Consider the following 18,949-nt stretch of genomic DNA (forward strand, 5'->3'; position numbering starts at 1 on the left):
CACACCTGCGCGGGGGTTGCGGGAGGAATGTGGAAGGCGCATTCCTCCGCTGGGGCCAGCAGGGGAGAGCTTCCCACGTCCGGGCTGAGTGAGCGGCTCAGCCGCCCCGCACTCCGAAGGAGGGGGTCCGGGTCGGCCGCCGCAGAGGGGCAAGGAGGGGCTGGACGTCAGAGGGCGCTACGCTCTCCGGCCTTTCTCTCCATACGCCCACCCCCATTCCAGCCCCGGGGATGCTTTCTACGCCTCCCCCGCACCTGAGGAGGCGCCAGGAGCCCCCCGCCGCAGCCCGGACACCCTCAGCGCAGCCCCCGCCTCGAAGTTCCGCCAGGCGGGCCCCCGTGGGGGGGGGGGTCTTACCATTCCCCCGCGCCCGGCTCCGCTCCAGCTCCGCGCCTCGCGCCTCCAAGGTCACTTCAGCTTCCCCGAAGCCTGCCCGGCACGGCTCGGAGGCCGCGCGCGGCAGCCAGTAAACCTGTGCCTAAGGGAAGAGGGGGAAAGAGGGAGGCTGGGTCACAGGCGTGCCCGGCCCTGCATACCCATCCCGGGGAGTCCTCACAGGCTTTCCCGGACAACCTTGGCCCCAGGCAGCCCAGTCCGGCTCTCTCCCCGACGCCACCGCCGCGTGCGGACCCCGCCTGCCCTCTGAGGAACGTCCCGGCAGGGGTCAGGCAAGGCAATGGAGTACCTGGAGTAAGAGGAAGAAGCGGAGGAGGAGGGACGCGAGAGGCCCACTAGGGAGCCCCATGGCTGGAGAGAATGGGGTGAAAAGCTGCCGCGACTGCGGGTTAGTGCTCCGTTAAGCTCAGCGCGTCCCTTTGAGAACCGCGGCTCGCGGGAGCCAGAGGGCGGGGGGGGGGGGCCAGGTGAGCACAGATAGGTGCTGATTGGTCCAGCGCCGCAAGGTCCCGCCTCCTCGCAGGTGGGGCCGGGGCTGGCTCTGTGGAGGCACCCCGAAGCGCCCCCCCGCACTGTCCTCTCCCGCGCCCCTCCTGCGTTCTCTCGGGTTTTCCGGAGTTGCTCCCGGCAGAGACCCAGGCCCTGTCTCGCAGATTCTGGGTTCGAGGGGAAAAAAAGAAGGCAACCCACTCCCCGCCGCACACGAAGAAAATTGTTTCTGTGCCTTGTGGAAAAGAAAGTGGAGATGCATCTGAACCCGACTGGAAACAAAGGCGCCCCATTCATGCTCCCCCGAGGCTCTCTGTTATCCAAGGCTTTGATGGAGGCCGGGTGTGTCCGCCCCACACCCGGCTACAGCGGGGGGCGGGCGGGTACCTCCTGCCTCTTTCCCCACCTCCCACATCAGCCTGCCCCCAGGACTCCGAGGGTTTAAAACTGGCAGTGAGGTCCCGAGGGACGGTGTTACAGAATCTGCTACAACTTGCGGAAAACTCATTACTTCCCTGACACAGCCGAACAAAAGGAGGCTGGGAGAGAAGATCCCAGAGATCGAAGCCGTGGTGACGCCAAAAGGTGCGAGGTAGAGGGGTGGTTATTAGCCCTATCACCTCCAGCAAGCTTCCCACCCCCCACGTAGGATATAAATAATTAACAACGTCTCAAGTTTTGTAAAATGCAAATAAAGGCATTTTGAAAATCGCGACTGTTTTTATTGGTCTAAAATACCTACTATAATCTAAGTAAAAACTGCTGGCTGCGAGAAGCAGCCTTCCAGTGAGTCTCCCTACGAAGCAGCTCTTCTGTATCCTTACTGGGGGACATGCGACGGAGCTGGGATTCGTTCCTCTACTTCAGACCCGAAGTGCTTTACCCGTGGCGGCACGCAAGTGGGCCCCGGGCCCTGAAACAGTCCTGAAACTCAGTCGCTCCACACTGCACGCCCTCTCCCCACCGAAATGAGTTTTCCCAGCCAGTCACAACCTCCTGTTCCCTGAGGCCTCCCCACCTTCCCTAGCTGTCTTGAGAATCTCAGGCTGACTCCTCAACACGTTCCTTCCTCCTACCCATCTCAGATTTAGGGGTTTGAGGAGGAGACTAGAGTCTCTAATTATAGAGTTTTTGGCTCTCAAGGGCTAGCCTGGAAGCCTGCCTGTCCTTCCCACCACCAGGCCTGCGGGTAAGAGGACAGTTTGCCTTGCGATCGTGGGAGTCCTCTCTCTAGCCGACCATGGGCTCTGGGGCCGCACCGCCTGCGTTCAAACCCGGATTCCATCACTTATTAGCGCTGTGACCTCAGGCTAGCGAAATAACCCCTCTGAGCCTCAGTTCCGCATGCATCTAGTGGGGGCTATTATGATATCTGCCCTCTATAAAGTACTAGGATTGAATGAATTAATACATATAGAAGAGGATTGAATTAGCACGTTTAAAACGCTAAACTCAGCACTTGGCACAGAGCAAGCGCCCAAATGTTGCCTGGTATTATTGCTTTAGGATCCAGCTCATTTGTCCTCCGCCTCACGAGCCGTTTCTTTCCTCTATAGCACCCTCACGTTCCCCAAACTAAGAGAATGAGAAACGCTGTAATCCTTCAATTTCACGGCTGATGGTAAAGCGAGCAATTGGCATCTGGTATCAGGGGAGCGCTCCGTTATCCCGCCTGTGGTCCCGGCAGCTGGGGGTTGGGGATGCACGACGCGCAGGAGAAGCCCGAGGCTGCTAACTGAGCTCCAACCCCCTCGCCCCGCTCTCCCGCAGGGGGCGCTTTCCGTGCCCGAGGGGAGGTTAGATACCCGCGCAGAGGCTTTTCGAGGCTGCGCCGGCCCCAGACAGTACCTGGTGGCCCCGCCTATCCTCGCCCCGCAGGTTCCTTTGCGCCCGCCGGGAACCAAATGCAGTCATTAGGCGGACAGTTAAACATCAACGTGCGTCGGGATACAGGTCCTAATTAAGTAAACACCTGGCTGGAGGGCAGTTGAACACGCTCATTTCCGCCTCCTTCCAGGGCACTCAGCATTCCGGGCGGGGGCGGGGAGGGGAGAGGAGAAATTGAGAGTCAGCTCTTCTGCCTGCACCTTGGACCACACTGCTGTCTTCTCTGCAGCTCCCTTAGTCGGTCGGCCGTTCATTCATTCATTTAAGAGATATTTGCTGATAGCCTGTTGTGTGCCAAGCACTGGAGATACAACAGTGAACGAAGCAAACATCCCTGCATCCTTGGACCGTCCATCACAGAGTGTGAGGGTTCAAGGAAACTAAATAAGTAACTATATAGCATGTTAGATAATGTGTACTATGCAGAAGAACAGAATGGGAAGTGCCAATTCACGGAACAGAAGGTAGGCTGGAAACTGTAAATAACATAATCTAGAAGGTGTTTAGGTCAGGGTCTAGTGGGAAACAGAATCCAGCACGGATGGTTCTAGTCTTAGTGAAGCGACTAGAGGAATAGGCAGGGTTCAGGAACCAACAGGGGTGTAGGAGGTCCGGAGATCAGCAGCAAGCAGAGAAGCAGTTACAACTTGGAGGACTGGAGGGCAAAGGGAGGAAACAGTATCATTGGGAGTGGGGGGTTGGAGGGGAGGGGGAGCTGGAGAGCTGAAGCGGAGGACCACCCCTCCCAAATGCAGCTGTGGTCCAGGAGGGACAGGCCACTGCCCAGAGCAGAGCAGGAAGGATGTGGGGGGGAAAATAACTCAACATCTCTCTCCTTTCACCCTTCATCTTCTGGCATTGCCTGCCATGGACCAAACCCACCCAGAAGCCTGAGGGCAAGAAAGCCCAGGTGGTGGTGTTTGTAGGGGTCATCTTCCCAGGCACAGGGCAGAGAGGAGAAAGGCAGAAAATGGAGGAAGGGCTGATGAACAATGGGGAAAGCCCAGAGGCCTCCTTGAGAAATGAATAAAACCTGAAGGAAGTGAGGGAGAAAATTACATTAAGCATATCTGAAGAAGGAGTATTCCAAGCAGAGAAAATAAGGCAAAGGCCCTGAGACAGTAGATTACTTGGGACAGGAGAAAAAAAAAAAAAAAGGCAATGTGGCTGGAGTGGAGTGAGCAAGTAGGAAATGAGTCAGATTTGGGAGGGTGAGGAACAAATCTTGTACAGCCTCATAGGCTATTGTAAAAACTTTGCCTTTTACCCTGAGCAGGAGGGGAGGAAGGCACTGGAGGCTGTGAGTAGAGCAATGGTGTTGAGAAGACTACAGGAGATGAGGGCAGAAACAGTGAGGTCAGTTGGGATCCCACTGCAATAAGCCAGGCAAAAACTGAAATGGCTTGGTTCAGGGTGGTCATTGTGGAAGGGGTAAGAAATGATCAGACTAAAACAAACAAAATAAAAAGTGTTGGTGAGGATGTGCAGACGTTGAAACACTTGTGCACTGTCGGTGGGAATGTCAACTGGTGCAGCCACTATGGAAAACAGTAAAACAGCTACTAAAACAAATTAAAAATAGAATTGCCATATGACCCAGCAATTCCATTTCTAGGTATATACCCAAAAGAATTGAGTGTAGGGACTCTAACAGATATTTGTATAATACATCTATGTTCATAGCAGCATTATTCACAACAGTCAAGAGGTGGAAGCAACCCAAGTGTCCACTGACAAATGAATGGATAAACAAAACGCTTAATAGGTACAGAGTTTCAGTTTTGCAAGATGGAAAGAGTTCTGTGGATGGGTGATGGTGATGGTTGCACAAAAATGTGAATGTACTTTATGCCACTGAACTGTATGTTATGTGGACTTTACCACAATTTTTAAAAGTTATTTTAAAAAAGTGATCAGACTCTGGGTATATTTTGAAGGTATTGCCAACGAGATTGGCTAAAGGATTGGATGGGGGTGTGAGACAGAGCAGATCAAGGATGACTCCAGGGTTTGGGGCCTGAGTAACCAGCAGGATGGCAATACCATTTCCTGACATGGGTAAGGCACATGTAGTGGACACTGTCAGGGCACTGCTCAGATCCCCTGGGATCCCTTTGTTGGTTTCTGAACTCCCCTTGTTTGGCTTCTGTGTGCTGATTCTCCCAGCAGCCTGTACATGTGAAGGGCCAGAGGCTTGCCCATCAGCTACTGGGGTCCCTTTGCCCTTGCAAGGAAGTGCCCAGGAGTTCACTTTCCCAGCCCTTAGCCAATGACCAAGTGGTGCTGGAATGTGGAAGCTGAGCGCCGGCCCGCCTCCCACCAAACTCCCAGGGGTAGCTTACATCCAGCATCCCCTGCTGGATCAGGCTGAAGCTACCCTCCAGGGACTTGGTCTGAAATCACACCCTTGCTTGGCTTCTTGCCCTCTTTATCTTGCTTCTCCACTCCCTCACCGGTTCCTCCTGGGAGCCCTTCCAAATTTAATAAGTCACTCAGGTACATGAATCCTTGTCTCAGGGTTAGCTTCTTGGAATCTCATTGCAGGTAGAGCAAGTTTGGGATTAGGGGAAGATCGGGACTTCAAGCTGGGACGTGTTCAGAGATGCCCAGTAGTGGCAGGTTGAGGAGGCTGTGGTTGGAGACACGGGTCCAGGGGAGGCGTCCTGCCTGGTATATACCTTTGTCATAATGGAAAAGCATCTATTTGTGGAGAAAGACGTGCCCAGGGAGAACCCTGAGCCTCTGGGGGCCTTCCCATCTCCGCCAGAGCATGGCCTTTTTCAACACAGATGTTCATCCCGTCCCTGATGCCTTCCACCCAGACAGGGCTGGGACTCTTTCACTCATTTTGCTTTTTCAGAAAGAAGTGCATCTTCCCTGTGCTTCTTGTCTGCATTTCACATTTAAACACGTGCTACTTACTGTCTTGTGGGATCTCTGGCATTGTTACTTTCATCTGAGTGTCCTTCCGCCTCACTCTCCAGTACCTCTTTCCCCCTCCTTGAAAGCTCCTGGGGTCAGGGATCAGGATGAGCAGAGTATCACCTCTGCAGATTTCCTCACAGCACCCTGCCAGCCAAAGGCCTGTGGCATTTAAGTTAGGGTTGGCAGACCTATGTCTGAATCTTGCCTCTAAAAACGACTGCCTGGGTGATCTGGGGTGAGCTCTTTCATCTCTCAAAGTCCTCTGGAATGAGTAATTCCTATTTGGTGAGTGATGGTGAGAATTATCCCAAACTGAACTGACCTTCCTCTGCAATTCTGCTCCTCCCACAGTCTTTCCATCTCAGCCAAAGGCAACTGCATCCTTCCAGCGGCTCAGCCTGCGCCGTCTTTCACTCTCTGACTCATCTGCTACCACTTGCTCACTCTGCTTTCTCAGCACTGGCCTCCCTGTGGTTCTCCGAACACACCAAGTGTGGGCCTTTGCACAGTGCTTCCCTCTGCCTGGATCGCCCTTGCCCAGATGTCCACCCGCCTTTCTCCCTCACTCCTTCAGGTCTCTGCTCAAATGTGGCCCCTCTGAGAGGCCTTCCCTGACCTCCCTACATAGAGAGCCCTCTCTCATCACCCTCTTTCCCCTGCTTTATTTTTTTTCATAGCACTCATAGCACTTAATAGCACTAATCTATTAGTACACATATATATATTTTTTTGGGTGGGGGAAGGCAACATACAGTAATGATTAAGAGCAAGGACTCTGGGGTCACACTGTCTGGCTTTGAATCATTAATGCAGCTCTTCCAAGCTGTGAGACCTTGGCCAAGTGACTTTCAACTCCCTTGTGCCTCAGTATCCTCATCTGTAAAATGGGATAAGCATAACAATACCTTCCTCATAGGTTATGGGTTAATATTTGTAAAGCACTTTGGAACACAGTGAACCTAAGTATTCATTAAATTGTATTTATTGTCGCTCTCCCCTCACTGAGTGTATCCTCCCTGAGAGGCAGGGATTTTTGTCTGCTTTGTTCATTGCTGTACCCCCAGTACACAGAACAGCCTGGCATAAAATAGATACTGAAATATGTATTGACTGAGTGAAATCAAGAAGATAATAACTGTTAAGCATCTGGCAGGGTGCTAGAAGCAGAGTAGACACAAAATCAATGTGGGTTCCCTGACCCACCTCACAGAGCTGATGTGAAATCCAATGAGCTAATAGGCAGCAAAGTGTTTTGCCAAGTGTCATACAAATAATACAAGTCATAATAAAATGAACTACTAGCACACTCTGGATTCAGACTCTAAGTATTTTCATGCATGATCTCACTCTCATCCTCTCAACTCTACACGCTAGTTCCCTTTTCACAGACAAGGAAACTGAAGTTAAATCCCTTGCCCAAGGCCACACTGCTAGGACAGAGGCAAAGCCACAGTGCAACCCAGTTCTGTCTCACTCCGAAACTCATTGCCTGAATCAGTTTCCAACCTACTATTCGTCAATGTTTGCTGGAAGAATGAACTTGGGGAGCAGGTCTTTGGCATATTAGGAAGAATTCCACAATATCTGATCTTTTAAGAACCTCTTAAACATATTTGCCTCTGGCCCAAGGTTAAATTCTGGGTCCTCCAAGAAATATTTAGAAAGAGCTTTTCTGCCCATTTTTGGTAGCAAAATTCCCAGAGCTCCACTCCCACATAGCACACTTACAGGATTATGTCCCAAAGACAAGTGGGTGTTTTCCAATCTTTTCTAGGAAGTATCCTTAAAACCGGGTGCGGCCCTATTTCCTGCTCCTCCCCTCCCCTGCCCAGTGCCCCTACAAATGCTTCCACAGTCTTACTTCTTTATGTCTGTTCCTGAACTTTCTGGGACCCTCCTTTCTGCCCAGTGATGTCTCTGGCCAGCTTTCCCATCTATCACTTTTGAATCCTTGAAGGTGCTGAGGCAGCTGATCCCCAGAGAGAAACCTGATCCACATACCTTCCCTTTCCTTGAACCTCGGGCAGGGCTCCGCTGCACCGGTGAATTTTTGCCAAGGCCTGAGCTGTCAGTTTCCAGAGATAAGAGGCTAAGCATTTATGTATGTGTATACACTGAAGGCACAGAATTGATTAATCAATAAGCACTCACAAAGCCCTGAATCCCTGTGGTTGGCTAAGGTCTAGAGACTTTGAGAACTGTAGGGCTCAAAAAGACCTTAAAGAAAATAATAACAACAAAATAATAATAATCTGTCCTCAGAGACATTCTTCATACTTCCCCTGAAAGGCAGGGGTGATCTCTGCAGATGAAGTTTCCCAGGCTCACTTGAGAGATGACTTCCTGCTGGGTTCAGCCAATGGGAGGCACTAGTGGGAGACTGGAGGGTGGGACAAAGGGAAAAGCCGGGGTATGCCTCCTCCTTCAGCTGTTTGATAATGGCTGTGTTTAATCTACAGCTACCGCTCCTGCTGTCGGTCCAGGTTCTGCCAGACTCTGGGCTCTGGAAACACCACCATTTCCCTCTCTTTCTCCTGCTAAGGGGTGGATGACTTCTTGCTGCCTAATCTCTAGGTTGTATCACTGTCCCCTGTTTGGCTTCTTAGCCTCTCCATCACCTCTGCATTAAGTTCCCTCTGCTTTAAATACTCCCAGTGGTTTGTCTTCCTGATTGGACCTTGACTGACAGAACAGTTAAAACTTACCCAGTACTTACTATGGGACAGACACTGTTCTAAGTGCATTATGTAAATTAGCTTATTTAATTCTACCATCTGAGGAATGATTATATTTTACAGATGAGAAAACTGAAGCACAGAGAGTCTGATCTACCCTAGTGAGATACCAAATCTGGATACATATCAAAAATTAACTGCCAGGAAGCTAATTAAAAATAGAGGAGGTGGGCTTCCCTGGTGGCACAGTGGTTGGGAGTCCGCCTGCCGATGCAGGGGACACGGGTTCGTGCCCCGGTCCGGGAGGATCCCACGTGCCGCGGAGCGGCTGGGCCCGTGGGCCATGGCCGCAGAGCCTGCGCGTCCGGAGCCTGTGCTCCGCAACAGGAGAGGCCACAGCGGTGAGAGGCCTGCGTACCGCTAAATAAATAAATAAATAAATAAAATAAAATAGAGGAGGTGATGGACGCCATCCTGGCCCTACTGAGTCGGACTCACCAGTCCATGAGGCCCAGGAATCTAGAGATTTAATAAGCTCCCTAGGTGATTCTGATTCAACTAACCCAGCACCCCTCCATGAACTGGTAGTCATGAAACCCTGACCTCATTTTGGCGATGAGGACAGTAAGATCCTGATCAGTTGTACAGCAAGCTCTGTGGCAGACAAAAACACCGCCAAGGACAGTGCTTTCTGGTACTTCCACTGCCTTCTCCTTCAAGGTCACATGGCTGGTTCTGATATTTGGACTTGCCCTCCCCAGGAGCCATCTGAAGGTACTTCTTATTAGAAATGTTTTGGAAAATTCAGTATATAAACAGATGTGTAGGGCTTCCCTGCTGGCGCAGTGGTTAAGAATCCACCTGCCAATTCAGGGGACACGGGTTCGAGCCCTGGTCCAGGAAGATCCCACATGCCGCGGAGCAACTAAGCCTGTGTGCCACAACTATTGAGCCTGCGCTCTAGAGCCCACGAGCCACAACTACTGAGCCCGTGTACACAACTCCTAAAGCCCACGCGCCTAGAGTCCATGCTCCACAACAAGAGAAGCCACCGCAATGAGAAACCTGTGCACCCAATGAAGAGTAGCCCCTGCTCGCTGCAACTAGAGAAAGCCCTCGTGCAGCAACGAAGACCCAACGCAGCCAAAAATAAATAAATAAATAAGAGGGTTAACATTCACTATAAAACGAAACAAACAAAAAAAACCCACAGATGTGTATGCAGAATTGCTGAGTGGTGATCAGTATTTGGGAAAAGGAAAAGGGAGGCAATTTAATCCACCTAATCTCTTATTTTCAGCCCTTTCTGAATAACTTCGGAGAGATAGTTAACCCTCCCCTCATTCTACCTTCCCCATTCTGATCAAGACTGTGGTCAGGCCAACAATCTATATTTTTCAACAGGGGCCCAAGGTGATCTGCCAATTTGGAAAATACAATCAAAATCCAAAATGTTCAGAATCTGAATGGACTTCTGTCGTTGCCCTTCCCCCCATGCCACTGCTGTATTCCCAGCACCAACAAACAGTGCCTGGTACACAGTAGGTGCTTAATAAATATTTACTGAGTGAAATGACAGTAATAATTATTCTTGCATTGTGAAAATATTTTCTGTACAGTTATTCACTGATCCTCATGATGGACAGAATAGATATCAGAGTCCTCATTTTACAGAAAATGAAACTGAGTTCAGAGAGATTAGGTGATTTACCAGGTCACACAGCTAATGAGAAGTGTCAGAAGCTCTCTCCGTGAAATTCTTCCCTCCCAGATGATGGTGGTAAGAAGGAACACAGGTGGAAGAATGCAAATATGAATGCATATGAATTACCAAAATAGAGGTCAAATTAACTCGATAAGGATAAGAAATTCTAGCATTTATCACTGGAGGAAGAGATTAGAGATTCAAAGATTCCAGGAGATACAAAAGTCCCTCTATCTCTGGAGTCTTAACTTTACCGTCATTAAATTCAAGCAATCCTTGCTTGCCTGCTATATTGGTAATAGTAATCCCCCTCTCATCCCTTATGGTTAAATGCTAAGTGCTTTGTACATCTTATTCCATTTAACCCTATTATCTCTCTCCTGAACTACTGCAGGAGCTTTACTTCATCACCCTCCAATCCATTTTCCCCACTTCTGTCAGACTGATCATTTACAACTGCCAAGTCTGATCACTTTGGATCTCTGATTAAAATCCCTAAATGCCTCCCCAAGATGCTCTCTCGAGGTCCTGCTTGGTCTAGGCCCCACCTACCTCTCCACTCATACATTCAAGAAATATTTACTGAGGGCCTACTACGTGTCAGATGCTATTCTGAGCACTGAGAATGCAATGGTGAATCAAATAGACAAGATCCTTGATATCATGGACTTTGTAATAAAAACGTAGAGAAGTAAACAAGATAATTACAGACTATTGAAAGTGCTAAGAAGAAAAAAAATAAAGCAATAAGATAGTTACCGGGGAAGCCCATTTTTTTAAAAAAATTAATTTATTTTTGGCTGCGTTGGGTCTTCGTTATTGCGCGCGGGCTTTCTCTAGTTGTGGTGAGCGGGGGCTACTCTTCGTTGCGGTGCGCGGGCTTCTCATTGCGGTGGCTTCTCTTGTGGAGCATGGGCTCTAGGTGCGCGGGCTTCAGTAGTTGTGGCATGTGGGCTCTAGAGCGCAGGCTCCGTAGTTGTGGCACTCGGGCTTAGTTGCTCCACGGCATGTGGGATCTTCCTGGACAAGGGCTCTAACCCGTGTTCCCTGCATTGGCAGGCGGATTCTTTTTTTTTTTTTTTTTTTAAATCTTTACTGGAGTATAATTGCTTTACAATGGTGTGTTAGTTTCTGCCTTATAACAAAGTGAATCAGCTATACATATACATATATCCCCATATCTCCTCCCTCTTGCGTCTCCCTCCCACCCTCCCTATCCCATCCCTGTAGGTGGTCACAAAGCACGGAGCTGATCTCCCTGTGCTATGAGGCTGCTTCCCACTAGCTATCTATTTTACATTTGGTAGTGTATATATGTCCATGCCACTCTCTCACTTCGTTCCAGCTTACCCTTCCTCCTCCCCGTGTCGTCAAGTCCATTCTCTATGTCTGTGTCTTTATTCCTGTCCTTCCCCTAGGTTCTTCAGAACCTTGTTTTTTTTTTTTAAGATTCCATATATATGTGTTAGCATACAGTATTTGTTTTTCTCTTTCTGACTTACTTCACTCTGTAGGACAGACTCTAGGTCCATCCACCTCACTACAAATAACTAAATTTCGTTTCTTTTTATGGCTGAGTAATATTCCAGTGTATATATGTGCCACATCTTCTTTATCCATTCATCTGTCAATGGACACTTAGGTTGCTTCCATGTCCTGGGTATTGTAAATAGAGCTGCAATGAACATTTTGGTACATGACTCTTTTTGAATTATGGTTTTCTCAGGGTATATGCCCAGTAGTGGGATTGCTGGGTCGTATGGTAGTTCTATTTTTCGTTTTTTAAGGAACCTCCATATTGTTCTCCATAGTAGCTGTATCAATTTACATTCCCACCAACAGTGCAAGAGGGTTCCCTTTTCTCCACACCCTCTCCAGCATTTATTGTTTGTAGATTTTTTGATGATGGCCATTCTGACCGATGTGAGGTGATACCTCATTGTAGTTTTGATTTTCATTTCTCTAATGATTAGTGATGTTGAACATCCTTTCATGTGCTTGTTGGCAGTCTGTATATCTTCTTTGGAGAAATGTCTATTTAGGTCTTCTGCTCATTTTTGGATTGGGTTGTTTGTTTTTTTGATATTGAGTTGCTTAAGCTGCTTATAAATTTTGGAGATTAATCCTTTGTCAGTTGCTTCATTTGCAAATATTTTCTCCCATTCTGAGGGTTGTCTTTTCGTCTTGTTTATGGTCTCTTTGCTGTGCAAAAGCTTCTAAGTTTCATTAGGTCCCATTCGTTTATTTTTGCTTTTATTTCCATTTCTCTAGGAGGTGGGTCAAAAAGGATCTTGCTGTGATTTATGTCATAGAGGGTTCTGCCTACATTTTCCTCTTAAGAGTTTTATAGTGTCTGGCCTTACATTTAGGTCTTTAATCCATTTGGAGTTTATTTTTGTGTATGGTGTTAGGGAGTGTTCTAATTTCATTCTTTTACGTATAGCTGTACAGTTTTCCCAGCACCACTTATTGAAGAGGCTGTCTTTTCTCCATTGTATATTCTTGCCTCCTTTATCAAAGATAAAGTGACCAAATGTGCATGGCTTTATCTCTGGGCATTCTATCCTGTTCCATTGATCTATATTTCTGTCTTTGTGCCAGTACCATACGGTCTTGATTACTGTAGCTTTGTAGTATAGTTTGAAGTCAGGGAGCCTGATTCCTCCAGCTCCGTTTTTCTTTCTCATGATTGTCTTGGCTATTCGGGGTCTTTTGTGTTTCCATACAAATTATGAAATTTTTTACTCTAGTTCTGTGAAAACTAGCAGGCGGATTCTTAACCACTGCACCACCAGGGAAGCCCCAGAAACCCACTTTTGATAGACTGGTTAGGGCAGATGCTCTGAGGAGGCAACAGTGAAGCTAAGACCAAGGTTGAGAAGGAGCCAGTCATGGAAAAGCTGGGAGAAAGTATTCCAGGCAGAGGCAACAGCATGTGCAAAGGTCCTGAGGTAGGCAACTTCTAGAAACCAGGGACAGAGGAGAAGTCAGTGTGGCTGAAGCAGAGGGAGTCTTCAGAGAAAGAGAGATGAGGTGAGAGTAAAGAAACAGGTGAGAGATACATATCATATAGGATTCTATAGCCACAGAAAGTGGTCTTTTATTCCAGGATAAAAAGGAAGCTATTGAAGAATTTTAAGCAGAGGAGGAATATGGCCTGATTTATATTTTATAACATTCCTTCTGGCTGCTGTATGAAAATGAATTGGGGGCAGGAGGAATGAAAGTAAGGGAAAAGAGAGGAGGCTGGTGCTATGTCCAGATGAGACACAATGGACCTGGCTAGGACTATTGCAGAGGAGATACAGAAAAGTGGTCAGATTCTCGATAGAGCTTTGGGGTGAAATTGACAAGACTTACTGAGAGACTGATTTTGAGATTGAAGAAAGGAGGAATCAAGGCCTTCTCTTAGGTTGGGGCTTGGATAGACAGTGGTGCCATTTAGGGAGGTAGAATCAGGTGCAGGAGGAATCAAGAGTTCCACCTGGGCTGTGAAGCTGGAGGAGCTGTGAGCTTGCTGGGTGCAGATGTCGAGTTGGCCATGGGCTATTTATATCTGGTGCTAAGAGGTTAGGTTGGGTTGGAGATACTAATGTGGGCATCTCCAAACATGATCCTTAAAGGTACAGGATTAGCCCCGAGGCACTGTGACATTTGAAGTCTGGGTGGAGTAGTAGGGACTAAGACCTGTCAAAGGAAAACCAGAAGATTGAAATCAACAGAAGAAAGGGTTTCAGAAAAGAAGAAGTGGTCAGCTGGATCAAATGCTGCTGGCAGGCCATGAAGGATGTGGTCAGAGATATGTCCATTGAATTTGTCTGTTTGAGGTCATTGGGAGAACAGTTTCGCTGGAGAATCAACCCAGAAACCAGACTGGATTAGACAGAAGAGTAAGAGGTGAGGAAGTGTGTATAGTATTGACAATTCTTTTCAGGATTTCTTTCAACAGGAATAAGGAAATGGGGTGTAGCTGCAGGTGTGTGTGGAGTTAAGTGAGGGTTGATATTTGTTTTTATTTATTTATTTTAATATACATTTATTGAAGTGATATATATCATATAAAACACATACTCAATATAACTTATACATATAAGTTCTTCTTATATGTATACATATAATATGTATTTATAATAGAGCATATTTGTGCTGTTACATATGTGTAGTGTGTGTATGTATATGTGTATGTATATATATATATATATATATATATATATGGCAAACGGAATTTACTAGAGCCATTTTCTCCAAACTTCAGTCACTGAAGAATCATCTTTGTTTTTGCCCAGTCCTTATACCATGAGTATTCTATACTTAAAATTTTTCATAAAATCAACTCACTTTTAATTTAAACAAATTTACTTTAAAAAGCAATATTGCTACAGTACATCAAATGGGAAACCAATACCACTTGCCACGACTAGAAGGTAACTGATTTAAAAATCAGTACAATGAAAATAAGACACAACATCATTAAATTCTAGCTGGTTATTACTGCCTGCTGGGGGCTGAGCCTGGGACCAGCTCTGTTTAAAAAGGGAAATCATGAAGTGTTAGATATCAAAGACATATCAACATCAAAGGGAGACTTTATCCTCGAAGGACTAAAAGAGAATTGAAAGGAAAATAATTGTTTCTCTATGTGATTTAAAAACACCTACTACCAGACATAAACTCTGGGGAACATGTCTTAGAACATTTCTTTTTTTTTTTTATTTAAGATATAACTTGTACTTAGTTGAGTGCACAAATCTTAAATGTAGATCTTGATGAATTTTTACATATGTATATACCAGTGTAATCACCCCCCAGCTCAAGATATAGAATTTTCCAGCAAGGCCAGTGCCAGGCTTTAAACATAACAGATAAAGGCTGTGTCCTCATGGAATTTATAGTTAGCTCCTCTTGATACATATACCAAATGCCTAGTATGGTGCTAGGACATGGTAGGTGGTCTCTTTCTTTTTTTTTTGGCTTATCTATATATATTTTTTCTATTAGTTTTCTGTAAAGAGTATGTCTTATTTGTGAGTTAAAAACCAGTCTTGAGAGGCAGGAGTCAAGATGGCTGTGTGGGAAGACGTGGAGTTAGCGTATCCCCACAAGTAGGGTGCCTGCCGGCTGCTGGTGGGGAACTCTAACCCCCAAGGAGACGGGAGGAACCCCACAGTGAACCGGTAGGATGTAGGGGGAGTAAGGGGGAAGGAGAAGTTGAGGCCAGACAAGATTGGTGCCCCTGAGGCTGGGGAGATCAGGAGAGGCAGTGGGGAGAGGAGTATAGGGTGACTGCCACGCCCAGCCTGCTGGGCTCCCAGGTGAGGTCCCCCGCCCTCTGAGACCAGGGGTGGGGGACACGCCTGGGCCCCTTCTGTTCCTTGAGCCTGAGCCCCACCCCCCCACAGCCCCTAGGGTTTTCCTGCCCTGTGGGTCCCGAGCATTGGCCCCGCCCACCGCCCAAACCTCACCCTTGCTTAGGCTCTGCTTCCACAGCCAAGGCCTTTCCCACCCCCCCTCCTTTTTTTTTTTTCTTTCCTTTTCCCTCCTCCTCTTTTTTACTATTGTGGTACTGATGTACCTTCTGGTTGTTGATTCATCTATACTGTTATTTTTACAGTCTTTCTAACATATCTGTTAGTTTCCTAGTCTAATTTTATTTTTTACTTTGTTATTCTCTCTCTCTCTCTTTTTTTTTTTTTTTTGCCACCCCACGTGGCTTTCAGGATCTTGATTTGCCAGCATGGGGTCGGGTGGAAGCTCCTGCGGTGGGAGCTCCAAGTCCGAACCACTGGACTAACAGAGAACCTCAGACCCCATGGAATATTCCTCGGTGTGAGGTCTCACAGAGTTCCTCATCTCAGCACCAAGACCCAGTTCTACCCAATAGCCTACAAACTCCAGCGTTGGAAACCTCAGGCTAAACAACCAGTAGAACAGGAACACAATCCCACTCATTTAAATAAATAAATAAATAAAGAGACAGCAAAAAAATATGTCACAGATGAAGGAGCAAGGTAAAAATCTACAAGACCAAATAAATGAAGAGGAAATAGGCAATCTACCTGAAAAAGAATTCAGAGTAACGATAGTAAAAATGATCCAGAATCTCGGAAATAGATTGGATTTATTCCATTTAAATAGAATGGAAGCACGGATTGAGAAAATACAAGAAATATTTAACAAAGATCTAGAAGAACTAAAGTACAAACAAACAGAGATGAACAACACAATAACTGAAATGAAAAATACACTAGAAGGAATGAATAACAGAGGCAGAAGAACAGATAAGTGAGCTGGAAGACAAAATGGTGAAAATAACTACCAAGGAGCAGAATAAAGAAAAAAGAATGAAAAGAATTGAAGACAATCTCAGAGACCTCTGGGACAACACTAAACACACCAACATTCAAATTATAGGGGTTCAAGAAGAAGAAGAGAAAAAGAAAGGGTCTGAGAAAATATTTGAAGAGATTATAGTTGAAAACTTCCCTAACATGGGAAAGGAAATAGTCACCAAAGTCCAGGAAGCACAGAGAGTTCCATACAGGATAAACCCTAGGAAAAACACACCAAGACACATATTAATCAAACTAACAAAAATTAAATGCAAAGAAAAAACATTAAAAGCAGCAAGGGAAAAACAAAAAATAACATACAAAGGCATCCTCATAAGGTTATCAGCTGATTTTTCAGTGAAACTCTGCAGGCCAGAAGGGAGTGGCAGGATATTCTTAAAGTGACGAAAGAGAAAAACCTACAACCAAGATTACTCTATCCAGCAAGGATCTCATTCAGATTCGATGGAGAAGCCAAAAGCTTTTCAGACAAACAAAAGCTAAGAGAATTCAGCACCACCAAACTAGCTTTACAACAAATGCTAAAGAAACTTCTCTAAGTGGGAAACACAAGAGAAGAAAAAGACCCACAAAAACAAACCCCCCAAAATTAAGAAAATGGTAATAGGAACATACATATCAATAATAACCTTGAACGTAAAGGGATTAAATGTCCCAACCAAAAGACACAGACTGGCTGAATGGATACAAAAACAAGACCCATATATATGCTGTCTCCAAGAGACCCACTTCAGACCTAGGGACACATACAGACTGAAAGTGAAGGGATGGAAAAAGATATTCCATGCAAATGGAAATCAAAAGAAAGCTGGAGTAGCAATACTTGTATCAGATAAAATAGACTTTAAAATAAAGACTGTTACAAGAGATAAGGAGGAACACTACATAATGATCAAAGGATCAATCCAAGAAGAAGATGTAACAATTATAAATGTTTTTACACCCAACATAGGAGCACCTCAATACATAAGGCAAATAAATGCTAACAGCCAAGAAATCGACAGTAACACAATAATAGTAAGGGACTTTAACACCCCATTTACACCAATGGACAGATCATCCAAATAGAAAATAAATAAGGAAACACAAGCTTTAAATGACACAATAGACCAGATACATCTAATTGATATTTATAGAACATTCCACCCAAAAGTGGCAGAATACGCTTTCTTCTCAAGTGCACACGGAACATTCTCCAGGATCTATCACATTTGAGGTCACAAATCAAGCCTCAGAAAATTTAAGAAAACTGAAATTGTATCAAGCATCTTTTCTGACCAAAACACTATGAGATTGTAAATCAATTACAGGAAAAAAACTGTAAGAAACACAAATACATGGAGGCTAAACAGTGTGCTACTAAATAACCAAGAGATCACTGAAGAAGTCAAAGAAGAAATTTTAAAAATACACAGAAACAAATGACAATGGAAACACGATGACCCAAAACCTATGGAATGCAGCAAAAGCAGTTCTAAGAGTTATAGCAATTCAGTCACACCTCAAGAAACAAGAAAGGGGCTTCCCTGGTGGTGCAGTGGTTAAGAATCCTCCTGCCAATGCAGCGGACACAGGTACAATCCCTGGTCCAGGAAGAACCTACATGCTGTGGAGCCACTAAGCCCATGTGCCACAACTACTGAACCTGTGCTCTAGAGACCACGAGCCACAACTACTGAAGTCCATGCACCTAGAGCCCATGCTCCGCAACAAGAGAAGCCACCACAATGAGAAGACAGCACACTGCAACGAAGAGTAGCCCCTGCTAGCTGCAACTAGAGAAAGTCCGCATGCAGCAATGAAGACCCAACACAGCCAAAAAAAATAAAATAAAATAAGTTAAAAAAAAAAGGGAAACAAGAAAAATCTCAAATAAACAATCTAACCCTACACTTAAAACAACTAGAGAGGGCTTCCCTGGTGGCACAGTGGTTGAGAGTCCACCTGCTGATGCAGGGGACACGGGTTCGTGCCCCGGTCCGGGAAGATCCCACATGCCGCGGAGCGGCTGGGCCCGTGAGCCATGGCCGCTGGGCCTGCAGGTCTGGAGCCTGTGCTCCGCAACGGGAGAGGCCACAGCAGTGATAGGCCCGCGTACCGCAAAAAAAAAAAAAAAAAAAAAAACAACAACTACAGAAAGAAGAACAAAGAAAACCCAAAGTCAGTAGAAGGAAAGAAATCATAAAGATCAGAGCAGAAATAAATGAAATAGAAATGAAGAAAACAATAGCAAAAATCAATAAAACTAAAAGCTGGTTCTTTGAGAAGATAAACAAAATTGATAAACACTTAGCCAGACTCATCAAGAAAAAAAGGGAGGGCTTCCCTGGTGGTGCAGTGGTTGAGAGTACACCTGCCGATGCAGGGGACACGGGTTCGTGCCCCGGTCCAGGAAGATCCCACATGCCTCGGAGCTGCTGGGCCCGTGAGCCATGGCTGCTGAGCCTGCGCATCTGGAGCCTGTGCTCCGCAACAGGAGAGGCCACAACAGTGAGAGGCCCGTGTACCGCAAAAAAAAAAAA

At 46.3% G+C, this 18,949-nt stretch overlaps 1 protein-coding gene across 2 annotated transcripts in view; it reads right to left on the minus strand.

Annotated features, from left to right (window-relative positions):
• Positions 1 to 18,949, minus strand: part of CDH3 (cadherin 3) — a 97,052-nt gene that overhangs the window by 44,655 nt on the left and 33,448 nt on the right. The window contains exons 1-2 of one of the 2 annotated variants that reach the window (XM_029210662.1): positions 686 to 835; positions 358 to 478 (exon numbers count right to left, since the gene is read on the minus strand). In XM_029210662.1, coding sequence (XP_029066495.1) covers positions 358 to 478; positions 686 to 745 — 181 coding nt within the window. In that variant the 5' untranslated portion in view covers positions 746 to 835. Of the gene's footprint in view, positions 1 to 357; positions 479 to 685; positions 836 to 18,949 lie in introns of those variants that run through there. The other variant, XM_029210669.1, reaches the window with a different exon arrangement.

Source organism: Monodon monoceros, unplaced genomic scaffold (genome assembly GCF_005190385.1).
Source record: "Monodon monoceros isolate NGI ecotype Baffin Bay Population unplaced genomic scaffold, NGI_Narwhal_1 Super_Scaffold_10, whole genome shotgun sequence".
Taxonomy (NCBI): domain Eukaryota; kingdom Metazoa; phylum Chordata; class Mammalia; order Artiodactyla; family Monodontidae; genus Monodon; species Monodon monoceros.